The sequence below is a fragment of the Melanerpes formicivorus genome, unplaced genomic scaffold, assembly GCF_026170545.1.
Source record: "Melanerpes formicivorus ecotype bairdi unplaced genomic scaffold, bMelFor1.0.p_v2 SCAF_5, whole genome shotgun sequence".
Classification (NCBI taxonomy): domain Eukaryota; kingdom Metazoa; phylum Chordata; class Aves; order Piciformes; family Picidae; genus Melanerpes; species Melanerpes formicivorus.
The window spans coordinates 34,937,777-34,960,011 of NW_027142357.1; the positions used below are offsets into that span (position 1 = coordinate 34,937,777).

The window sequence follows — 22,235 nt, forward strand, 5'->3', positions numbered from 1 at the left end:
GGCGACTCTGGGCACAGCATCGTCCCGACGGCATAGGGGCAGCTGCGCTCAGGCCGCCTCACGGCAGGGTTTTGGCAGCCCTGCCCCGCCGGCCAGCAGCCCGACCCCGGGTTCCGCACAGTCAGAAATTCTAAAGATCGAGGTGACAGCCTTCCGGCTGGCTTCAAAAGTTAGGAGAGCAGGCAGTCGGTATGGCATAGCCGCCTAGTCCATGAGACAGGTTGAATTGCACCTTTGAGTGCTGGGTTAACAGTTGGGCTTAATGGTCCTTTCCAACCTAAACATCCTATGACTTGGGAAGCACTCAGTTTGGGAAACTCTCTTTGCCCAGGAAGGTCCCTGCCAAGCAGGCTGCTGGGGGCCTGGTTGGATGGACAAGAGGATGTAAGACTTCAGGTGGATGGAGGTTCCCAAGTATGCATGGCATGTGGAAAAAAATTCCTAAAGAATTGCCAAATGCTTTTGTCATCTGGTAGTGAAAGTTTCTCAGAGTGGGTCACACATACATAAGCAGGTTGTAGACGCAGTACATTCAAGAGAAAGTGTAGAGTGAGCAAGAGCTCAGGCAAGATTTTCTGGTTTAATTAGAGAAGGTGTGAGAGAGGTGTCTTGGAAACTAAGTGAAAAAACCTGAGATGGTACAATGAGAGACAGCTGGGTATGCTGGAGTATAGAGACTGCAGGAAACACAGGGTGTAAAATAAGGCCTCAAAATGCTGAGACAAGGATTAAAGAGCAGAGCTGTACTTGAGAATCAGAACAAGAGAAGTACGAATTAAATAAAGCTTCAAAAATGAAGGTGGCGGGAGTTTTTCTGGGGTTTGAATTTGGAGGTTTCTGAGCAGAGGGATGAGACACCCTCAAGAGAGAATAAGTCATTAGCAGTAAATATACCACCAGCAATAATGCTCAGATTAACAGATTGCACTAGCTGAAGACAGTGCATTTTGCAGCAGGAACCCTTTCCTGTGGCAGTACAGAGAGCAGTCGTTGTAGCCAAATACATGACTGGGTTGTCTTAGATATAGGGATAGCCAGGTCAGTTAATGCAGATTTTCTCCCCAGTTGGGAATGCCTTTTTCCAGTGTGGAATGGGAAGCTCCAAATGTACTTGAATCTGTCAAGGCACCAGGCACCTTGGTCTCTCCTGATGAGACACAAGCGTTCAGTTTGTGAGGGCTGATCTAGAGTACTAGTCAAAGTCCTTAGGTTTAATTCAGTGTAACTTGAAGTATAAAGGCTATAGCACACTGCAAATCAGAATAGAATAGAATAGACCAGGTTGGAAGAGACCTTCAAGATCATCGTGTCCAACTTATCATCCAACCCACCTAATCAACTAAACCATGCAACCAAGCACCCTATCAAGTCTCCAAAACACCTCCAGTGATTATACCAATGACGTTGAAGTACTATGAAACTCTTAAAACAAGCTGCAAAGAAGCAGAAGGGAACTAGGCAGAATGGAAACTAAGAGGTCAGAGCCTCCACTAAAATTTAGGGGCTTCAAATAGATTGTTACTCTCTATGTAAACAGGTTTTCATCATTTAAACCAGGATCCTGTAGCAATTGCATAGTATTGAAGTAATGTCTACTGACTTGCTTGATTGCTTTGTTGCACAGGGTAACACCTTGAGCCAACTCTCTTAAGAGCCAATTTTGATTACTGAGCTCAAAATGTGTTCATTTTCTGTTTAAATAGAAATAATAAACATGCCAATAAAATGTAATCACATTATAATGCCTGTTAATGCACAGTCAAACTGCCTATCCAGATTCCTTCATAATTAGTGATTGAAACTGCAAAGACTACATGGTTTTTCAGATACAGGTAACATACAAGGGCTGCACTGGATCTGCACAGAAGGTCTCAGTAGAATTTAGTGGCAAAATCAAATTTTCCAGGGAAAGACACACCACTTTTGCACTCTCATCTACCTGGGAGCTCAGAGATGTCCCAAGCCAAGCTTCCTATCTGCATTTACTGCATCTTGCTAGATTTCTTCCATGGCTTTTTCCATCTCCAACTGAACACTTTTAAATATACCCTTTCAAGATCTATCATAGCCTGCTGGAAATGTTCTGAATCTTGCTTACATCAAAAATACCTTCCTTTCATTTGTTTTTGGATGTCCTACCTGATAGCTTCACTTGATGCCCTGAATTTCTTGCACAGAAAGCAGCAGTAGACAATCTGCTCCTTTCCATGCTACTTGTGGGTTTAGCTCTTTTATTCACTTGCCTAAGTTAGTGCTTTTTCAGACTCGGGACTCGTACTCATCATTGCATGAATGAAAATCATCTCGCACTTCTGATTACCCTTTTCTGTTCTGCCCTAAACTTCTGCAGTTCTGTTGCACTAAAGTGGGGGAACAGAACTGCAAGAGGCAGTAAATTATCATCCCTTCCTAGGTGTGGTACTGCAGATCTGAAAATACTGCTTAGTCAAAAAAGCTTAACGGATCTTTCTGTCAATCTGTAAATTACTGCATAGAAAGCCTTTATGTAAAGACCATGTCTATTTTTCCACAATTCTCCTTTCCTGACTTTCTATGGAAATCACCAAATGATTTCACCAGATATGCCAGATTAACCAGGGCTACAGGAATGGAAAAAATAAATATTGCCAGTTCTTTCTTTATTTTCAGGCCTGAGCTTACACCCACCTAAATCAAGAGCAATAGAATTGGTCTCCTACTCTGTAACTAGAAGTGATATGGAATTAAAAAGAACCAGTATTTATCTACAATTTAAAGGTGTAATTAAAATTTAGAAGTTTTTTTTATCCACGTGGAGCTGTGCTGCTCCTGATAGCTGAGATACTGTTGTACTGTGTCTCTTTAAGATTACTAGTATCTCAGTTTCCTACACAGCAATAAGTATGTTCCAAATCATTAATTATTTCTTGTCCCTAGGCTTGTGTAATTTTATCTAGCATAGACATTTACAAGATAATACACAAGATAATGTTTGTCTTCAAAGAAAATTCATTGCTCACCATTGCTTTGGAGTGATGCAAAAAAAGCAATGCTCATACTTCAGAACACTGAAATGCAGTGGATGACAGCATCAGCTCAATATGTTAATGGTAGCCAGAGTTTTAAATATAGAAACCTAACAGCTGGCACTGACAAATGCAGTAATTGCCCAGTGTAGGAATTTTCTCATTTTCTCAGAGACACCAAGCTACTGATGAAGGGACAGATACTTGACTTCTAACTCTCAGCTGGCATGAGGTACATGAGGGGGTGATTGCATCTGCTGACTGTCGCATTCTGCATCTCTTTCAAATGGGACATACTTGGGAAGGAATGGGTACAGTGACAGGCTGGAACTGACGGATTTGCACAATGATCAGTGCCAAAAAAGCCATGTAATCTTCAAGGGCATCTGTGCTTCATGGAGAAATCTCATACTTAAAAATGTGAGCAGAAGAAGCCTCAATTTGCTAAATTTGACTCGCTTCTTGTCCTTTTTAAGTAGTGTTATATTTACTAACATAGAAGTAAAGCTCTGTATAGGTGATGCAATACTTGTTTTTCAGATATGCTGCCTAAAGGTTATTAGCAGTTAACACTAGCTGTGTTCCAAAACTCCTTTAACATGAGTAGGGTAGAAGTTGGTGTGCACTGATGTCGTTTATAGAAATTTGCTCTTTCAGCATGACATAGGATGCTGTTCACTGGGACCCCTTTTGAGGACTTCAAATATCAGGATGGTGATGGTTTTAAACTAAAGGAACTTTTATAGTGAGAGTGGTGAAACACTGGAAAAGGTTACCCAGAGAGGGGGTAGAAGTCCCATCCCTGGAAATACGCCAGGTCAGGTTGGATAAGGGCTTTGAGCAACGTGATCTAGTTACAGATGTCCCTGCTCACTGCAGGGGATTTGGACTATATGACCTTTAAAGGGTCCTTCCAATCCAAAACATTCTATGATTATATGAGTACTCGCTGCTGGGTTCCCTAGAAGTTTTCTCTTGATCCCAGTGGAAATTCTGAATTCAGATCCTTCATGGGAATTCTGAGTATGATGTGAATTTGCTGAATGGGTCAATACTGCCATGTGCACATTTCGACACTTCAGAATAGAAGTGAAAAGAAATCTTGACATTCCTGTCACAGACAAGGGCAGCGTCTGGCCAGTTTTTTCAAGCATTTCTAACAGTGGTATTAGAGAAAAGGAGAAAAGGGATTGAGAGTGCTTACAACTTTTGACCCATGTTTCTGGACTGATCTCTCCCAGGGCTCTGCAGGAAGATAGGTACTTCCTTTGCATATGATCTCTCTTCCCCAACTGGGAAGAGTGGAAGATCATAAAAATACAGGAAGCTTTACAGGAACCATGCTGTATGTACTTGTTTCTCAAAAAGGCTTAAGAGGCTCTTGACTTGCCTGGTAGAGGACTAAGAAGATGCTTAATGGAAAACAATATTGGATTTAATACAGCATTAATACAGGAACTAGACTGGAAAGAATTTGAGAGGTAGCATCAAACCTCCTGAAGTACTGGGCAGTACAAGCATGTGCTGATTCTGGCAGCATGTGGAAGCAGACAGGCTTCTCCCTCTGCTGTCTTTAAAGGTCCTGTATAAATTACAACAAACTAAATATCCTGCAAACCTGTTATCTCCTTACTGCTGTGCATTTGTTGGAGATTAAACTAGGTTTTCTCCTTACATAAGTAACACTTTCTAGACTCTGCTTAGCTAAACAGGTAGGAATAAAACTAAGAGGTCTGTGTTTTGCATGCTTTTATTATTTTTTTTTTTAAATCTCAGGGGAATATCTACATAAGCAAGACTTTGCAAATTCTGAGCTATGCTGATTTAAGTAGGGCAAAAATATGCTCAGGTCTTTAATATCTGATGAATGCCGCCTTATATTTGAAACCTTGTCCCTAGTGGAATCCATTACAATCATGTTTATACAGAAATGCATGATCTTTTCCCTACAGCAGAAAATGCTGGAATTTATTCCTGATTAGAAATAATGTGCAAGTCCTAGAATATGGATTGCAATGGACATAACCGTGACCTTTTATTAACAAATAAAGCAATGGAAAATACTATTTGTTAACATGGAAAGAGCTTCATACAGCAGGCAGAACTGATAGGAAGGGCACACTGGCTCTCCTGCAATGGGTGTAAACAGGAAGCCAGCCAAATCCTACTGAATTAAAGGAAACTTTCAGAAAGCTGTGAAGTACCTCCCCAAGCTCTTCCAGCCTTTATATACTTTAAAGTAAGATGCCTCAAGAAAACAGAGCAGAGCCCTTGTCTCCTTCTCTTGCCACTACCCGTCCCCTGATGGAGTAGGTCATTTATACAGACTTATGCTGTGGAGTGACAAGGGACAGGGACAGGAGCTGGTGAGGGCACTTACAAAGATAGGTCTCCTGCCGCACCTCATACTGTGAACTGTATACACAAGAAAACAATCTCCCAACAGAGAGCACAGGTTAAGATTGTCACCAAGCTTGCTTTAAACCATAAAACCTTTCAAAGATTCAAGCAGTGATGTGGGAACTTCATCCTCTAGACTGGAGCGAAAAGGCTGACAACACAGAGTGCTGTGACATGAGAAATAAAACCTTATTATTGATACACTGAACTGGAACACAGAAAAACCCTGGCTTAGACACAGATCTCTTGTATAAGCTCCATTACTTAGTATTATTCACAACTTTATTTTTCTCTGTAAAAAGGGAATTATGTTATTTCTTATTTCATCCTTGGGGCTGAGGAGATGAAAACTATTTCTCACTTTCCATAGAATAATAAGGCTCTGTTCTTACTTGGGAGTCTTAAAGTCTTTAGTGTAATTCAGAAAAAATAAAAATGGTTGGGCATTACAGAACCAAATAGAAATGCTAAAATTGATTATTTATCTTCTCTTTCATGAATGAAACATTTACAGGGAAAGGTGCTAACCCAACTTGCATGAATTCATGTACATTTTCTCACTGTCCTCTTCTACATCTGCCATCAACACTGCTCTGTGGATTTTATTGAAACAGATCAGTGACGTATGATTCTTTAAAGCAGAACAAACTCATAAATTCTCCCATTTCTCCTTTTTTAAACCCACCATCCCTTCTAAAAACCCATTTCACAGCCAGTATCAATGCACTACTCATTTCTATAATGCATTTTGACATCCTACTTTTGCAAGATCCCAAATTCTCATTTGTTGCCTTAATGTAAATCCATGGATTTTCCTCTGACAAATAGGAAACAGAGGCTCTGTGTAAAGATATGGTTGTTCAGTCTTAGAGAAGACTGCAGGGCAATGTCACTGTTACTCACAGGAATTATTCTTTAGTCTCTGAATAATTCCAATAAAATAATTGCAGTTTTCTGAGGAGTGAAATATGATTCAACATGAGGAAGAGTGGCTGTGTCTAAACATTAGTGAAAGGCTAAACTCGACATCGAATAATAAAAAGAGACTACAGGCATTTTCCATTTGGAGATGTTTGGGGTCTGGGTTTTTCTTGTTTGGTTTGGTTTGGTTTTTAAAGGGACTAGATAAACTGAGCACCAAACCAGATAACTACATACTCGTGGATTGCTGTGTTGACCTGTCCATTTGGTTTCCTATCTGAAAGCTGGGTACTGTTTCAGATGAGTAGGTGGTCTGACGTTTCCCCACATGGCCAGGCCTGTTGGGTCAGCCCATGTTTCTCTCAGGCAGTGATGCAGCAGTTGTGCTGAGCATCTGTGGCATGCTGGGTGCCTGCTACCTGAATCAAAGTCTACACTTCAGGAGACATGGATGAAAAAACAGCCACTTACATTTAGCTTCAGATAAAATCGTCTGAAAGCATGGTTTTTCCCCCATCCCTAAGTAGGCAGCACAATAACATGTATATCTGCATACACAAAAGAGCTTGTTCTTACAACAAATCCAAAACAAACGGAGAACCACACCAAGATTATACATTTCATTTCCCAGCATACAAATGAGGATCTAATTTACTCTGAGCTTTTGCTTTTAACAAACATCCATATGTCAAATAGACCTTCCACATACTTCCCTACTGGAGTTTTTTTTCCCTTTCAACTTGGTAGGGAGCATTTGTGATCCTTATTCCACCAAATATATCTAAAGAATATATTTTGCTCGAGGCCTTCTATTTTTTATTTTAATTTAAAAGAAACAAATCAATCTGTGGCTCAGGCAGTCTGGCTATTATGACAAGCATACATCTGTGCAAAAATACCCCAATCCCTAATTAATTACAGTATGTTATTAACATTTTTTAATTTAACATTGGCTAATGTATTCAATGTTGTAAACAAGACCATATGAAGTTACTTTTTAAAGAAGACTTTTCCATCTTTTGCCCACAGTTTTAAAATCTACGTAGTTTAGCACAGATACAAAGAGACTGGCTTGTATCTAAATTATTTTCTATCCAGATGGTTCCAAATCCTTTATGTAATAACTTCCATAATTGAGGCTTGACACTCCTGACTTGTGCAGCAATGATGGGCAGTGTTAATGGGAATGTTCTCTGACTAAAGGGAATGGGCTGAGATTCATATTCTTTAATACTTGTTGTGAATGTATGATGTCAAAATCAACCCAGGCCATATTTCTCATGTACCACAGCACACTGAGTTGAGCTTACTGTCAAGTCAATTTAGTAAATACTCCACAAAAGTATGCCCTATCAGGGTTTAAATGGCTTACTGTGGAAGGAGATTTATGTATGATCAGGTAAAAAGTTGAGGGGATACAATAAAAAATGTGGGGTAAACTTCTGTAAGGCATTTATTTTCCTTGTTTTAAAAGACAGTGATTGGTATTGATTTGAACACTGAGATAAGTTACTCAGTTATGCACTACTTTCACTACAGCTGCAACAAGTGTTCTAACAGCTACCCAGTCTTTTCTCTTGGTTCCAAGTTAGTATTTATAGTGGGTTTGCATAGTCCATAAGGTTAATTTGTAATCTTTAACCTATTTTCTCTTCGTTTTCTGTGATCCTGTTAAGAATATGATTGATAAGGCAAACAGTAAAATACATGTTCTTTTGTATGGTCTTTATTCACATTACTCTCACCCGGTTCAGTCATGAAAAAGTATCTTTAACAACTGTGGTGTGAGATAGGCATTGTTCTGGGGAGTCAGAGGAAGTGAGCCGTTCTCATGCACAGATAATACAATGACCGTGCTTTTTGTGGTCTGTAACTACATCTGCACTGCTCACTGAACCGTCCAAATTTATACTCAGCCAAAGAAAAGCACATTTGGTCAGAAATCTGATACATTTTTAATTGGTCTCCTAATGTGCATATTCAAATACTAATCCTTAGTAGAAATGCATATCTGCAGCAGCATTGTGAACTCTCTTACACAACCTGGTAGCCTTAGGTGGGTTTTCCCTACATTTTTTGTATGATTTTTTTTCCCCCCATACAAAGTCAGGAATCAGAAGGCTCAGCTTTATAGAGACATAACTCATGTTATAATGTCAGTTGTAAACATATGAGTACTTGTGGTGACTGAATGACCCCTAATTGCCAAACTGGGTTCTGCTGTGCCTCATCTCCAAGCACCAAGGAAACTGAAAGGAATACATCAGTGTTTTCATAGATCTTTCAATTTTATCATGAATACCACTACTATATCTAGTAGTGTTGTAGAGATATAGCAAAAAACCTGAACACCACCACCACCTCAAAAACAACCCAGCAAACCAAAAGACTGAGAAAGAGATGAGACAGTTGTTGTTGGCTAATAGCACTGAACACCTTATTTTCCTGGCTTTGTTCATTGCCAAGATGGTGTGACAAGACAGGTGAGTCAGGAAATAAATAAGAAGGAAGCCTCATGCTCTTCTGCACTGCACTGCACTGTGCTGATCATGGGCTACAACAACAGTTTTGGAAGATGGCTCATTCCATATGTAGTCTATAACTCATGTTAGCATCATAGACCAGAGGCAACTTTTGTTATTAGAAATTTCCAGAAGGGGTTAAAATGGCTGCTTTGACCTTAATTCTGCTCAGGCTAAATTTACCAAGCCCCTGACAAGAAAAAGATACTTGTGCAGAACATGACCTCATTTAGCTGGGGGAGCATTTGTTGTGGGGTTTTTTTTCACAGCCTTCATTACACTAATATACATAGGGTTTTTCATTTATTTGCCATGCAACTTATTCCCCTAAGGTAAGTCCTTTTCTAGTCAAGCAGTTTAAAGCTAATCACAGTTGTTATTTTAATCTGTGCTCACCATTAAGAATTCTTGCAAAGCTATTTAGTAATTATGGTCTCCCAATGAAGTTCATGATTACAGGCAAAAGCAACCTGCTTAATACTTGGCACCTCTGTAGTACACAAGCATGAAACCCAGGAGCATAGAAGCATGCTAATGCTTGTGATGAAAGTATGGCAAATCTACTTAATGAACTATGTTTTTTAAATACATAGCTGGAAAAAGGCCATGTGGTCCCCATGCACATTTGTGGGCCTCTCCCTCTGTGTTTTTGATTACTGTAGCAAGGTGCTGTTGAATCTTCATTCAGTCATGTGTGAAGCACAGCGTATCTTCCTGCTTTCACCAAGACAGATTAAAGGTCTGGTCCTGGTTCCAGTAGTACTGCTAATAAAATTCCCTTGAAATTTCTTCAGTACAGTGTCTGACATATGCCTTGCATACTTAGGCCAGTATCCCATGCTGAAATACAAATACTTTCTTCTGTTAAGGGAACTAGTAACCACTGTCACTAATCTATGTGTCAAGAGCTAAAAATTATGATCAAGTGTCAAGGTCAATTAGCAAAGTCTGCAGGAGCAAATTTCTGCTTGTCCATATGAGTCTGCCATAAAAATTATACATACATATTAGCTTGGTTAGAGCATTAAAACTATGTGAGAAACAACACTGCAGGGAGATCCCCTACCCCTGACCCAATTCTGTCCTTTTTAAAGTTATTTCTGGGTGGGATAGGGAAAATAAACGAGTATTCTTGTTCAAGCCGATACACTGAGATGCACAATCACTATTGGACATCATTTCCAATGATAAATGTCAGTGATTTACATTGACTGGGGTCAAATTTGTCTCATGTTGGATAAATTTATTTTGTTCAAATTTGAGAAATGGTGGGAACCACTGACAAGTCCAATATGCTATCACTTTCATCATTCTTCATGTGAGCATAATTACTGCAATATATTCAGTGTAAGAAAAGCTATGAAGAAAAACTCTGTATCTTCTAGTGAAGTAGCTTCACTCAGTGCTGCAGAGGTTTTAAAGAAGAAAACATCTGAAGCTGGGCTAGAAGTCTGTTATAATAGAAAGCTATATAAAAGTGACCTAACCATGGTTAGTTCTCTTGGGACAGCAATTACAGCCATAAATGTTCCACAGCAGATGCTGATGCCATGTACAAACAGTCATTCTCTAAAATGAAAAGAATTTTTTTTGTCCCCACATGTCTTTTAGGGTCCCATTGTACATGTGGAAATGTAAAGGAAATGTAAAATTGATATGCACACCATGACATTGGCTTTACTCTCCTCTGCCTTGGCCTGGCTGCTATAAATCTGTCCTGGCTGTAAGTAATGCTGAAGGAGCTAAATGGTCACAATTTGTGTCTGTCTCTTTTATTAGCTCGCCCAGAGTAAAGTAGAGGTTATCGGTCAATGTCAGGTTCAGTGCCCAGTGACCTACTGGGTTAAAATCATGGTAGTCACAAATCAAGAGCATAATGAAGTCAGAGAAGAGGGCTATGCTGATTTATTAGGACATCTGTCTGGCTGTAGACAGCCTAGTACTGCCCCTGCGTTGTGTGAGCTATTAGCATAATCCTCACCATGAACCATCTTAGAGATTTAAAAGAGGGAAATAAAGTGTTCAGAGAAGACTGGCAAAACCAGAAGGGTTTTTCTTCTAGTCCTTGTTGCAAGTCTTAATTTTTTATGCCAATACCCCATTAAATGAACATTAAAAATAAATTAATATTAAAGATAAACTGCTGTCTTCAGTTTTCCAAACTTACTGAATTTTCAGAACACATCTGAGGCACTACCCCTGCACCTTTACAAAGACTTTTTAAGGCTTTCCTTATTCATTTATATTTAACCCTGGTAGTATCATCCACTTATAATGTTATCATCTTCATTCTTACCAACAGAATCTCCTGAGTTGTGTAATCTTACATATACATTTAATTTTTTGTGCCAATTATTCTGACTCCTTTTAATAGAAAACAGGAGTTAAACACAAACTTTCTGAGTTTTGCCTATAAATAAGGTTATATCATAAATGCTGTATGCTGTAAATGCTGTAATACTACTTTAGATCCTATAGGTCAAGAAATTTGAGAGATTTATAGCAACTCTAGTACCCTCATATGCAAAGCTGCTTTGCTTTTTGTACATGAGAGGCATTCAACTGAAAAATCAGGACAGATCATTATTTCTTCCTTGATCAGAACTAAGGTGAAATAGGTTTCAGTCCATGAAGATTAAATTATTCCCTGAAGATTACTTTATATTTGACTATGTATTAATAAAGATTGTCAGTGCTCATATGCCTTCAGGAAAAAAAAGTGTTCCATTGAAAAAAAAAAACCACAAAACTATATGGCTGTGAATGTTGAATGAGTTTCATTACTGGTATCATTCCATTTTCTCTCTCTGAGATGTTATCCCAGATAAGAATTTAACAGGTAATTATAAAACTAGGAATCACAGAGTCATACAATTGTTTAGGTTGGAAAAGACCTTTAAGATCATTGAGTCCAACTGTTAACTGAGCACTGCTAAGTCCACCACTAAGTGATATCCCTCAGCATCACTTCTACAGGTATTTTAAATCCCTCCAGGGATGGTGTCTCGGTCCAGAAAGGGAAAGAGACTCAGTCACAGATGGTGACTCCACCACTTCCCTAGGCAGCCTGTTCCCAGGTGTGACAACCCTTTCAGTGAAAAAACCAATTCCTAATATCCAATCTAAACCTTCTCTAGCACAGCACAGAATCATAGAATGGTCTGCGTTGGAACAGACCTCCAAAGGTCATCTAGTCCAACGCCCTCTGCAGTAAGCAGGGGCATCCTCAGCTAGATCAGGATGCCCAGAGCCCTGTCAAGCCTCACCTTGAATATTTTCAGGGATTGGGAGGCCATAACCTCTCATCCAATCACTTGTTACTTGGTAAAGATAGTGAGTAGTTAATAAATAAGTACTGAATACTTTGACAATACAAATTACAAGCAAATACAGCAAAGCACTGTCATGCTGATCTTTTTCGACCAGCTGTGATAATAACAGTTCTATACAAATGGAAAGTCTGGATGAATTAATTTACAAATGATCAAGAGATAATTAACTCATTAAAGATGTGAGACTTCTGAGGCTTCTGAAGATGAGGTAATTTCTTCACTATCTTTACTGTTCGTATCAGAGCAGCCCTGAGACAACAGTTACAGAAGAGTACTGCTGAAATACAATACAATACAATACAATACAATCTATAGATTTAGATATTTTTGCCATCACATCACTGTTCTGAGTACAACTTTGGAAAAATGCAAACTGCACAACCTCTTATCCTTCCTAATGAAGGCACCAACAGTAACACAGCAGCGAAACCACTGTAATAAAATTGCTGTTGCAAGGAGGAAACTATGTCTGGAATGAAGTGAGCAACTTTTTGCAAGAGCTGACAACTACCCTCTGTGAGTAGATGACATTTACTAAATCACATGAATGCATGGAGGTTTGCAAAGTCCTATAGCCATCTTGCCAGGAGATCTTCAGAAGTGCTTGTACAGTTATAACATTTGCTGGAAGACAAAGTAAAAATGCCCACTAGATGCACACAAGCATGTGGAAATCACTGCTTTGCTTAAAGCAGTTAAGTCTGGGCAGCCTACACTGAGCAACATGAACAGAAAAGAAATAAAAATCTGTACTGTTGAGAGTACTGCAAAATTCCAAAGCCACATTTACTTTTGATTCAAAACTCCTACTTTCTCATGCTGCCATGCTGGGGTTTTGGCTATAATTTCTGTGCCATTCAGCACAGAATGGAGAATATTCAAGAATATAAACCTATTTCTTAAATTCAGCCCAATTAAAGAATCTGAAGTCGAGTTAGGATCCACTGCTTAGAAAACTGAACATGAGCAAACCTGTGCATGTGTGTAACTGCCCTGATTAGCAAAGGCAAGATTCAACTCGTGTGCGATGCCTTACTTAATTCACTTAGGTAAGATTTGCTAGCCCACAAAACATGAAAAAGTGGAGAAACTAAATACCCAATCATTTATTTGAACTCAGGAATGAACATTATGGAGTGCAGTATTTTTTTCCACAATAGCAACATAAATACATGTGTGCATGCATAGTACTTGCCTCCATAAATTCCAGCGTTGTTCTTCCAGCTGAGTCACTAAGTGCTCTATGTACTTGTTTGAATCCATGTATTCCTATGAAAAAAAAATGATTCAAAGGTCTCAGTTTTCGAATGCTCAAGATATTTCTAACATTTTCACTAAAAGACAGTCAGTTTGTGGAGTCCCCCTTCATTTTGTACCCAAGGTTATCCCAAGTACACAGGAATCACAATGGTGTAAATATCTAGATTGAAACCAAATTTGGATTCAGACCAAGGGAACAGGGCAGTAGCCTGATACACTTGTCAGAGATTATTTGAGGGGAAGACAAGAGGCCAGAAGGATATGCCAGAAGCTCAAGTAAAGTAAAGTACATACAAACACATATCCATATTCTAAACCCAGAATTATCTTCCCTGGAACCAGACTGAAAAAATCACTTCTCAACACTGCAGCCACCGTTTTGGTGCACATTTTGTTTGCTTTAGGTATAAATCAAAGTGAACTGAATATTTGACTAAAATACTTATTTCATGGATGGTATGAAAAATATTATGGCATGTACCCTATTTGAAAATGGAACTGTAACTCAGCTCCTATGTAATTTCTCTAGTTCAATTTTTGCAGATGCTATGACTTGCTATGTCAGCTACATGAAAGCTGCTGCATTTGTGTCTAGACAGAATTTCTGGTAAATAATCATTATTGGATGAACAATTTAGATTTATTTATTTTTTATTGAACCCTATTCTTTAAACTCAATGCAATGAGATGATGCTTATTCTCAGCAGAGAAATACATCAGTAGTAGAAATACACCACTTCATTTCCAGGAGGAAGGCAACTTCAGTGTTATTTATATAAAATACTACAGGATGAAGCCACAGACTAACATGATACAATATGATATATCTGTATGACAGCAGTACCAACACAGCCACATTACTTTTACTCTGAAAGCCTATCAGTAATAATATAACTCTCTTGAAATATCTTGCCAAAGCAAAAATATGTTTCAAACCTCATCCTTCAGGAAATAAGTATTGGAGTAGTATATGGAAAAGAATCCCTGTTCACTTTCTGGAGACCAAAGCACCATTTTTATAGTTCCACTGTTTTAGCTTTGGACTCATCACAAAAACACTCTGTGGGGTTCTTGTTTGTATTAGGAGTTGTTTCTTTACTCTTATTATTTATTTATTTTGTGTACAATTACGGGATTTTGTTGCAAAGTAGCTGTTCCTTCTAAGCTATTTATCTTCATGACCAGGAATATGAGATAGCTACCACAGGGACAGTACATCATCATGTCTTCTCAAGGTGAAGATAGATGTTAGCTGATTTTAATGATCAGGAACGCACATATAAATGTGCATCTTTATTTTTCCTGACTGGAATTGTTCTAAGCGATTCTACATCTCTGCCCACAGCAATAATTTTCTTGTTCTGACTGAGAGAGCGAGATGGTGTTTTCTCCAAGGCTATTGTGACACAAAGAAATGTTCCCTGGCCTGGATGGGAAGTAAGAGTAAGATGCTGCTCCTCGGAAGCCTGTGCAAATGCATCTCAGACGTATCCTGTTCAAACTTCATTGCTTGAAAACCTTTGGGTATTGTGAAACTTTCCATTAAACTCTGCAGTTGCCCCAAGCTTAAATTTTAATCTAACTGCTGTAGATAGATGCATCTTCTAGATGTTACTTGCAGAAAACACTAAATAATGTAAATCCTGAGAAATGCCATGAACTTCAGGGGCATTAATATAGTTGGGTTTTTTTACCAGGACTGTTTAGATTAGACTCTAGTGTCAGCATTGGCTTCTGCTCTCCCTGTTACTTGGCTGAACTGAGTTTTACTTGAAGTACACCATATCAATTAAGTAGCAAACCTCTTCTAAGCCAATACAAGTAATTTTTTTAATGTACATACACTACAGTTCAGAAAAAATATCATGTACAAATGTATAAGGAGGATTAGTTGCAGCACCAAGTTCTTTAAAACAAGTTGCCTTTTTTTACTTACTTTTTTTTTTTCCTACATTGACCCAAGTATAAATTAGTATTATTACCTTTACATCTTTTTCATGTAATATTAAACAATATTCCTGATTTATTCATCAGTGCACTTTGCCCTACAGGCAAGGATAGGATCAGCAGGGTGGTTTTTTTTTTTTCTGCATAATTCCACCACAATAATATAAAAAACTCATTCTGAAGCAATTTTCTCAAAAATATTGTCTGGAAATAAAGACAGTGAGGAAAAAGAAAGCAATGTGTTTATCTTGTATGACTGCTGTCTTAATATAAAGCTTTTCCTGTGGCAAAACAGCAATGTTATTCTATTTCTCCTTGAAAATCTGCAACTCATGGGTGTGCAATCTGTCAGTCTGCAAAAGTGATGTAAAAAAAAATAAAGAACCAACCATGATTTGATAGAAATATTGTGATTAGAAGTACCTCCTTTCTTCTAAGCTGCTACAGCACTTTCATGTGCCAGCCATCTCCAAAGCGAGCCATCTGCTTCAGACAAGGTCTCTATTCCCAAGCACAGGTTTCTATTCTTTTTTTGTTATCAGCTGTCCCAACAAGCCAAATTCTGCAAACCCTGGATCAGTGTTATCATTTTATCAATATCATAGTATCATAGTATCATAGTATCATTCAGGGTTGGAAGGGACCACAAGGATCATCTAGTTCCAACCCCCCTGCCATGGGCAGGGACACCCCACACTAGACCAGGCTGGACAGAGCCTCATCCAGCCTGCTCTTAAACACCCCCAGGGACGGGGCCTCAACCACCTCCCTGGACAACCCATTCCAGGGTTTCACCACTCTCATGGTGAAGAACCTCCTCCTCACCTCCAGCCTGAATCTCCCCACCTCCAGCTTCATTCCATTCCCCCTAGTCCTATCACTACCTGAGATCCTGAGAAATCCTTCCCCAGCCTTCCTGTAGGCCCCCTTCAGATACTGGAAGGCCACAGTTAGGTCACCTAATATGAACTAAACAGCAGTCATTTGAGATTTAAAATAACTTGGCATGTTCAGGGAAAGTATAAAATGTAAGAAAACCCCCATAATAATCACACTTGTCTATATTTGGACTCGATGGTCTTAAAAGGTCTTTTCCAGCCTAAATGGTTCTATAGTATTATGTTCACAAGAACTATGTACACGATTCAGTAAAGATCTGACATTTCTCAGTATCCAGTGCAAAACACACAGAGGAATAACAGAAATATTTTGTAGCTTTGTTATCTGAATCCTTGCACCATGAAGGCTTTGAGTCTAGTCTGAGAAATTACATGGAGTGTCATTTTCTGATGCAGGAGTACAACTTCAGGAGTTTGCATTATTGGAAGAAGGATGCAAGTGACCCACGCTTATATAAGAAAAACACCTTTTCCTTATGAAAGCAGAGACAAGATCCAGTAACTGCCTAGGGATAATAATCATTTAGGGACAAGACTGGTACTTATATGAGAAACTAATAAGACAGATCAATCAAATAGGAGAGAAAGGATGGGAGAGCACAGTGGCCCCAGGGTTTCAGAAGCAGCTCACCATCCTGCCTGTTCCCACTAGCAGGCTAAACATTGAGCACCTACAAGGCAGGAGGAGGTAAGGCTGTGTAAGGCCAAGGCAACATTTCCAGAAGGATGCTGCATATTTAATCTACATCTGGAGACTCCACACTAGTGTATTTTCATAAACCTGATGACATTATATAGCAATGGTACTGGTTGTGGAATTGCTACCCATGTTGTTACTCAGAACTGGACTAGACCTCGGCAGCCTGAGCTGCACTGGCTCTGCTTCAAGTTCCCCTCTGGCAATTGCTCACAACTTGCAGGATTACTGAGGAGTCCATGATTTTAAAAAATACCTTATTGTTATAAAATCCTTTTCAGAATGATAGGTGAAGCTGTCCTTTTTCTTCTCAATTAGTTAGCTTCCAGCCAGAAGGGTTTCATTCCTCCATCTATCCTCCTGTGATGGCATATAGCTGAACTGTTTTAAGGGGAAAAACCTTCTGTAATAAGTTTAAATGCAGTAGAAAATGTTTCTAACAGCTGTGTAGATTCTGGCATCCAGGAGAGTTGATATGCAAATGTCACATACCAGCTCATCTAATTTAGAGAGCATTAGAGAATTGCTTTACTAAAATTGTCACTGTTTTGAGCTGAAGCACAAGTCCACAAATCTACCTAAGTATGTTTTTTGCCAGGACTAAGTATCTAGCTTTGCAATGCTTAATTGTTTTGCCTATTTTTTTTCTTTAAGCTGGACAGCTGTCAGGAAAAAAGGGGCAGAGAAAGGAAATGAAGTGCCTCCACCGAGGGCCCAGGATCCACTGCTCAGTATTTTGGTTGGTTATGTGGGTATTTGTTCTGGCATATCCATGTTGTGCTGGGCAGGGTATCAAAACTTAGACAGCACACAGAACATTTTCCCATCCATTGTTACAGAGGAAACCCTTAGGGCAACCTCAGGCTTATAACACAGGAGTCCCTCGCTGGAAGCTGGAGGTGATAAATTTAAGCTAAAGAAATAGCACGTAGTCTGCCTCTCCTAAGGAACTTGCACAGCTTGGTATCAAAGAGAGTTTAATGAGCTTAGTGATATGTGAAAGGGATTAGGGATACAGTCGTTGATCCAGCAAATCACTTGATTACATACTTAATTCAATAGGGCTACTCATGTGCTCACAGTTAAGCATGTGCTTGGGTGCCTTACTGGACAGTGGGCACTGGGAAGTGAGTGGTGGTGTGGTGGTACACAGACATTCTGCAGCAGGAACACTCCAGCTCTCCTAAACCCCCATGCCTCAGCTGGGCATATAGGGACACAGCAGCTGCTCTGCCTGCTGCTCAACTCTCTGTCCTGAACAAGCTTCCAGCACAGGACCCAGGTGCCCAGCTGAGATGCATGAGCAGAAAACAGGGAAATCGGGATGCATACTAGGCTGGCACTCATCTTTGTGCAGACTGGCTTTGAAGCAGAGGTGGGTGGTAAAACTAATTCCTTCTCAGTCCTGCAGAGCCCAAAGTGTCTCGTTGGAATATCAAACTCCTGGTTCAGCTGGTATGGACACTCCACAGACAGCCCTAATACAGCCTCCCACAACACTGCCCCTTAACTCCACTAATATTTGTATTTGAAACCAGACAGGAAAGCATCAGCATGGACTCAGGCTCTTGTGCTTCACAGGGGAGGATGTTTGTCATTGGGGAGTAGAGAAAAACACCAAATGAACAACCTGATAAATGCACAGACAAGTTCCTGCAAGTATCTGGAGCCATCCAGCCCTGGAGACAGGGAACTCCACAGAGAGCCCCCAGTCATCTGTTACAATGCAGAAAAGTCATGTTTTCACAGGGAAAGGTTATTAGAAATCAAACAACAAAGCTGTCTGTAGCCAAACAGCAGACTGCTGCAATTAGGAAATGATGTTAGCAAAGCAATGAGGGGAACATCTAAGCTGTTATGCTAAGTGTGGAGACACAAGTCATCTTTGAAGGATCTTGGAAGAGTGCCCTGGGGTAAAGCTTTAGATCTAGAAGGATGCATTCAGAGAATATTGTAACTTTTGCAAAATATTTGTTTTTGTTATCATCCTGCTGCATAAACCTCTGAGAGAATATAGGCTTTTGTCCAGCAGCCCAAGATATGTATATATATATATATATATGTACATATTCTTGTCTGGACTGTATTTTTCACATGTCTGAAAGCACTGAGGATTTGAGCTGTCTCTTAGACAACATTAGTCAGCTGCAGGCTAAAAATAAATCAGGTACAACAAAAAATAAAACCTCTTTGGATTAGATATTTTTGTCACTCCCTTCAATACCACACCTGGCGAGACTGTTCACTTTTGGTGCTAAACAGCAATAAAAGCTAAACTGCGTAGCTTGAGAAAAGATCCCTTTAAACTGCCATCACTGCTGATTTATTCATGTTTTACCTGATTTCAGCATGTTACTTTAATTGTCAGCTTTATTAACAAATGGAATGGCAGTGTACATTTAGAGCCTCTTCAGTGGAGCGGAAGGCTGGCAAGAGCCCACGTGCACATAGTGTGGAATTACACCATTATGATAAAAACAGTACTGATTATTTTAATAAATATGTTGAGCAAATTTCTTAATTGTTCAAAATCACTTAAGCCTCAGTGAGCAGCTCATATTGCATCTCAGCTGCAGTGATTAAAACTGATTTGCCAACCCATCTGAAGCCAGTTGTTTTTGTAAAAAAATCAGCTGGGTTTTCCTCCTCCTGCTGCTTGGCTTCTGCTTTGCACCCCATTAAATGGCACTACCCATGGATGACAGCAGTTTAATAAAGCCTGAAACAGCACCAGCTCATTAGCTAAGGGACAGATTCTACACCCTGTGCACTCTGAATGAGGGGAGCAGGGACAGTTTGCAGAGAAACGTTGTCCCAGTTTGCAGCTGGCATACAGAGCCCTGCTGCATTAGAAACCCTGCCAGTTTGTCCTCAAAGTAGTACAAGCTCTGGGATAGCAGTGTGGGTACTCTGCTGCTCAGTGACACCTCATGCTTGGTATTCCCACAGGGGGCTAGGGAGAATGCCTGAGTGTTACATTATCTTTCACCAGCTATAAAACCTCTTTTCCAGGAAGACATTTTCTAAGCAGATCTCATGGCTCAGGTGGACATGTACGTGAGAGATATAGACACCAATATTCTGTGAGGTCTCTTCCTGGGCTGAGTAGACCAGAGCTAGAAGGTGAAGAACAGGTTTGGCAAGAAGCACCACCACCATTCAGATTTCCAGATGCCTGCTTGGAGTTGCTCACCCTTTGTTGTTACAGTGGTTGTACATGTGAGTTATACAGCCTACATGGGCCCTGACATTGCTAGCAGGTAGGAAAATAAACAACGGTGCTAGACTTAAATTCTGGAAGAAGAACATCTGCAAAATTGACTAAATTGAGGTAATTACATTGAAGTAGATTTGCAGTAAATCAATGGAGTATTTTGGTACTTGGAATGAAGGAAAGAATCCCAGAGCTTCCCAGCTGCTACACTGTGATGCTAAGGAGTGAAACTAAAAAGACAAAAATACATGTTTCAGCAAAAGCTGAAAGGAAAAGGGAAGCCTGATGACAGCTTCAGGCAGTAAGATAGCAGAGCAGTTTTGAGCTGGACTAAATCTGATGAATTCTGCCTTTTTCGATACAAGACAGTTCTGTAGCCTTGTAGGATGCTGCAAAGTTCAGAGTGATACAGTACTGTATCTCCCTTGTAAGACCTTTCCTTCTAAGGAATGGCTGCTGTCTTCTAGCAAGAACACACAGCTTCACTTCAAAGGTACATGATCTCTCAGTGTTCTGATTCCTCACCAAAACCAGATGACTAAACAGAGGCCACAGCAATCCCTGTAATGTCACTCAGAGGTTGCACGTCTGTAACCCATGCCATTAGAATCAAGGTAAAAGTAATGGAGAAGATCCAGCAGATGCCCATGCTTTCCATGGGCCTAGAAAATCTCTGGCAGTGGAAACCCACCATACTGGATGTCATGTCAGAGCAGCCCCTAGCTTTCAAAGCAGTTAATGGTTTAAGCAACATCTGACTTAAAGGACAAATGTCAGTTTATAAAACAGTACAATGTCTGTCCTCTTTCAGGGCAATGAAACAGAGCCCAAGATAAATTAGATGAGTGTAAATTCCTAAGATCAAACACATAGATGAAAACTATCACTTACAGAAAATAGGTCCTTGGACAGATGATTTCAAACTGGAGTCTATTAAAAAAATGAAGTCCTGATTTGATAGACTGACTGGCATGTTTGTCAGAATAAGATAGACTATAAAGTACCATAGTGGGAAATAAAGTCAGAAACCAGGATGATGGATGAAATGCAAGAGGAAGGAAGGGAAGGAAAGAAACCCAGAAAGAACTGCAGGAGTGACTAAGTACAGTGCATGTGTCTAGAACATGACAGTTTTTTATACAAATATCTTTTACTCCAAAAATTTAGCATTCCTTGAGTTTCTATGAAAAAAACAATCTATGGAAGTTTTGCCATTTCTACTAAATACTGAGGAAATTATTCTGTTTTCTGTCCAAACAGGCAAACCCATGCTGTATTTAGCTTATTTTCTTTCCCTGAAAGAAGCATAGATCAGTAAAAGCAAATACAAAGCATTACAAGGAATTCACTAGCATTGTCTTGAAAGGGATAGGATGACATCATACCAGCAAAGTTTGAATTTATTAGACACTCTCTAAGTTGTGGAATTTTTAACATCACTTAACAGCCTCACTGACCAATACAGGAGGAGCACACACTGTTACTGCAGGAACAAAACCCAGGATTGTATAAAAGTGTGTCCTACAGCATCAACAGGTGGATGCCCTTGATTTTTATTTGGGGTCAAACCAGGAGATTCTTTTGGTAACCAGTCTGCACAAAGCCAAGTCTCCATGGATGGCCATGTATCCTGAACATAGCTCACTGTGAATGAAATTTAAGAAGGCTGGGTAGGACCTGATCTTGAGTAGCAGGCAGGGAGTCCCAGAGGAAGAAAAAGCCTCAATAACTCTTTGAACTTCTAAACTTAAAAAAAAAAAGAAAATAAAATCAACAAGGCTATTGCAGCAGCCAAGGATTTCATCTGGAAATGGGAAACCCCTGCATTTTTACCATGAAGAAGAATGGATACGGACAAGCAGGGTGCACCACAGTGTCTGACCACATCTCCTGGGCAGGTCTGGGGCTGCTCTCCAATTTACCTCAGCATATGGGAAGTTCTTGTCCTCAGTCAGTATAAAACCTGTCTATGTAGTGAGATATAAAATGAACATACAAAGTAAAGCTCAGCATAGTGGTACATGTGACAGCTCCTAGC

The 22,235-nt window shown here is 39.7% G+C and overlaps 1 protein-coding gene across 7 annotated transcripts in view; it reads right to left on the minus strand.

The window, feature by feature from the left end:
- NCKAP5 (NCK associated protein 5) overlaps positions 1-22,235 on the minus strand; it is a 531,557-nt gene that overhangs the window by 258,656 nt on the left and 250,666 nt on the right. For all 7 annotated transcript variants that reach the window (XM_068139093.1, XM_068139094.1, XM_068139096.1 and 4 more), the window contains one exon: positions 13,376-13,449. In XM_068139093.1, the coding sequence (XP_067995194.1) occupies positions 13,376-13,449 (74 nt within the window). The remainder of the gene's footprint in view (positions 1-13,375; positions 13,450-22,235) is intronic.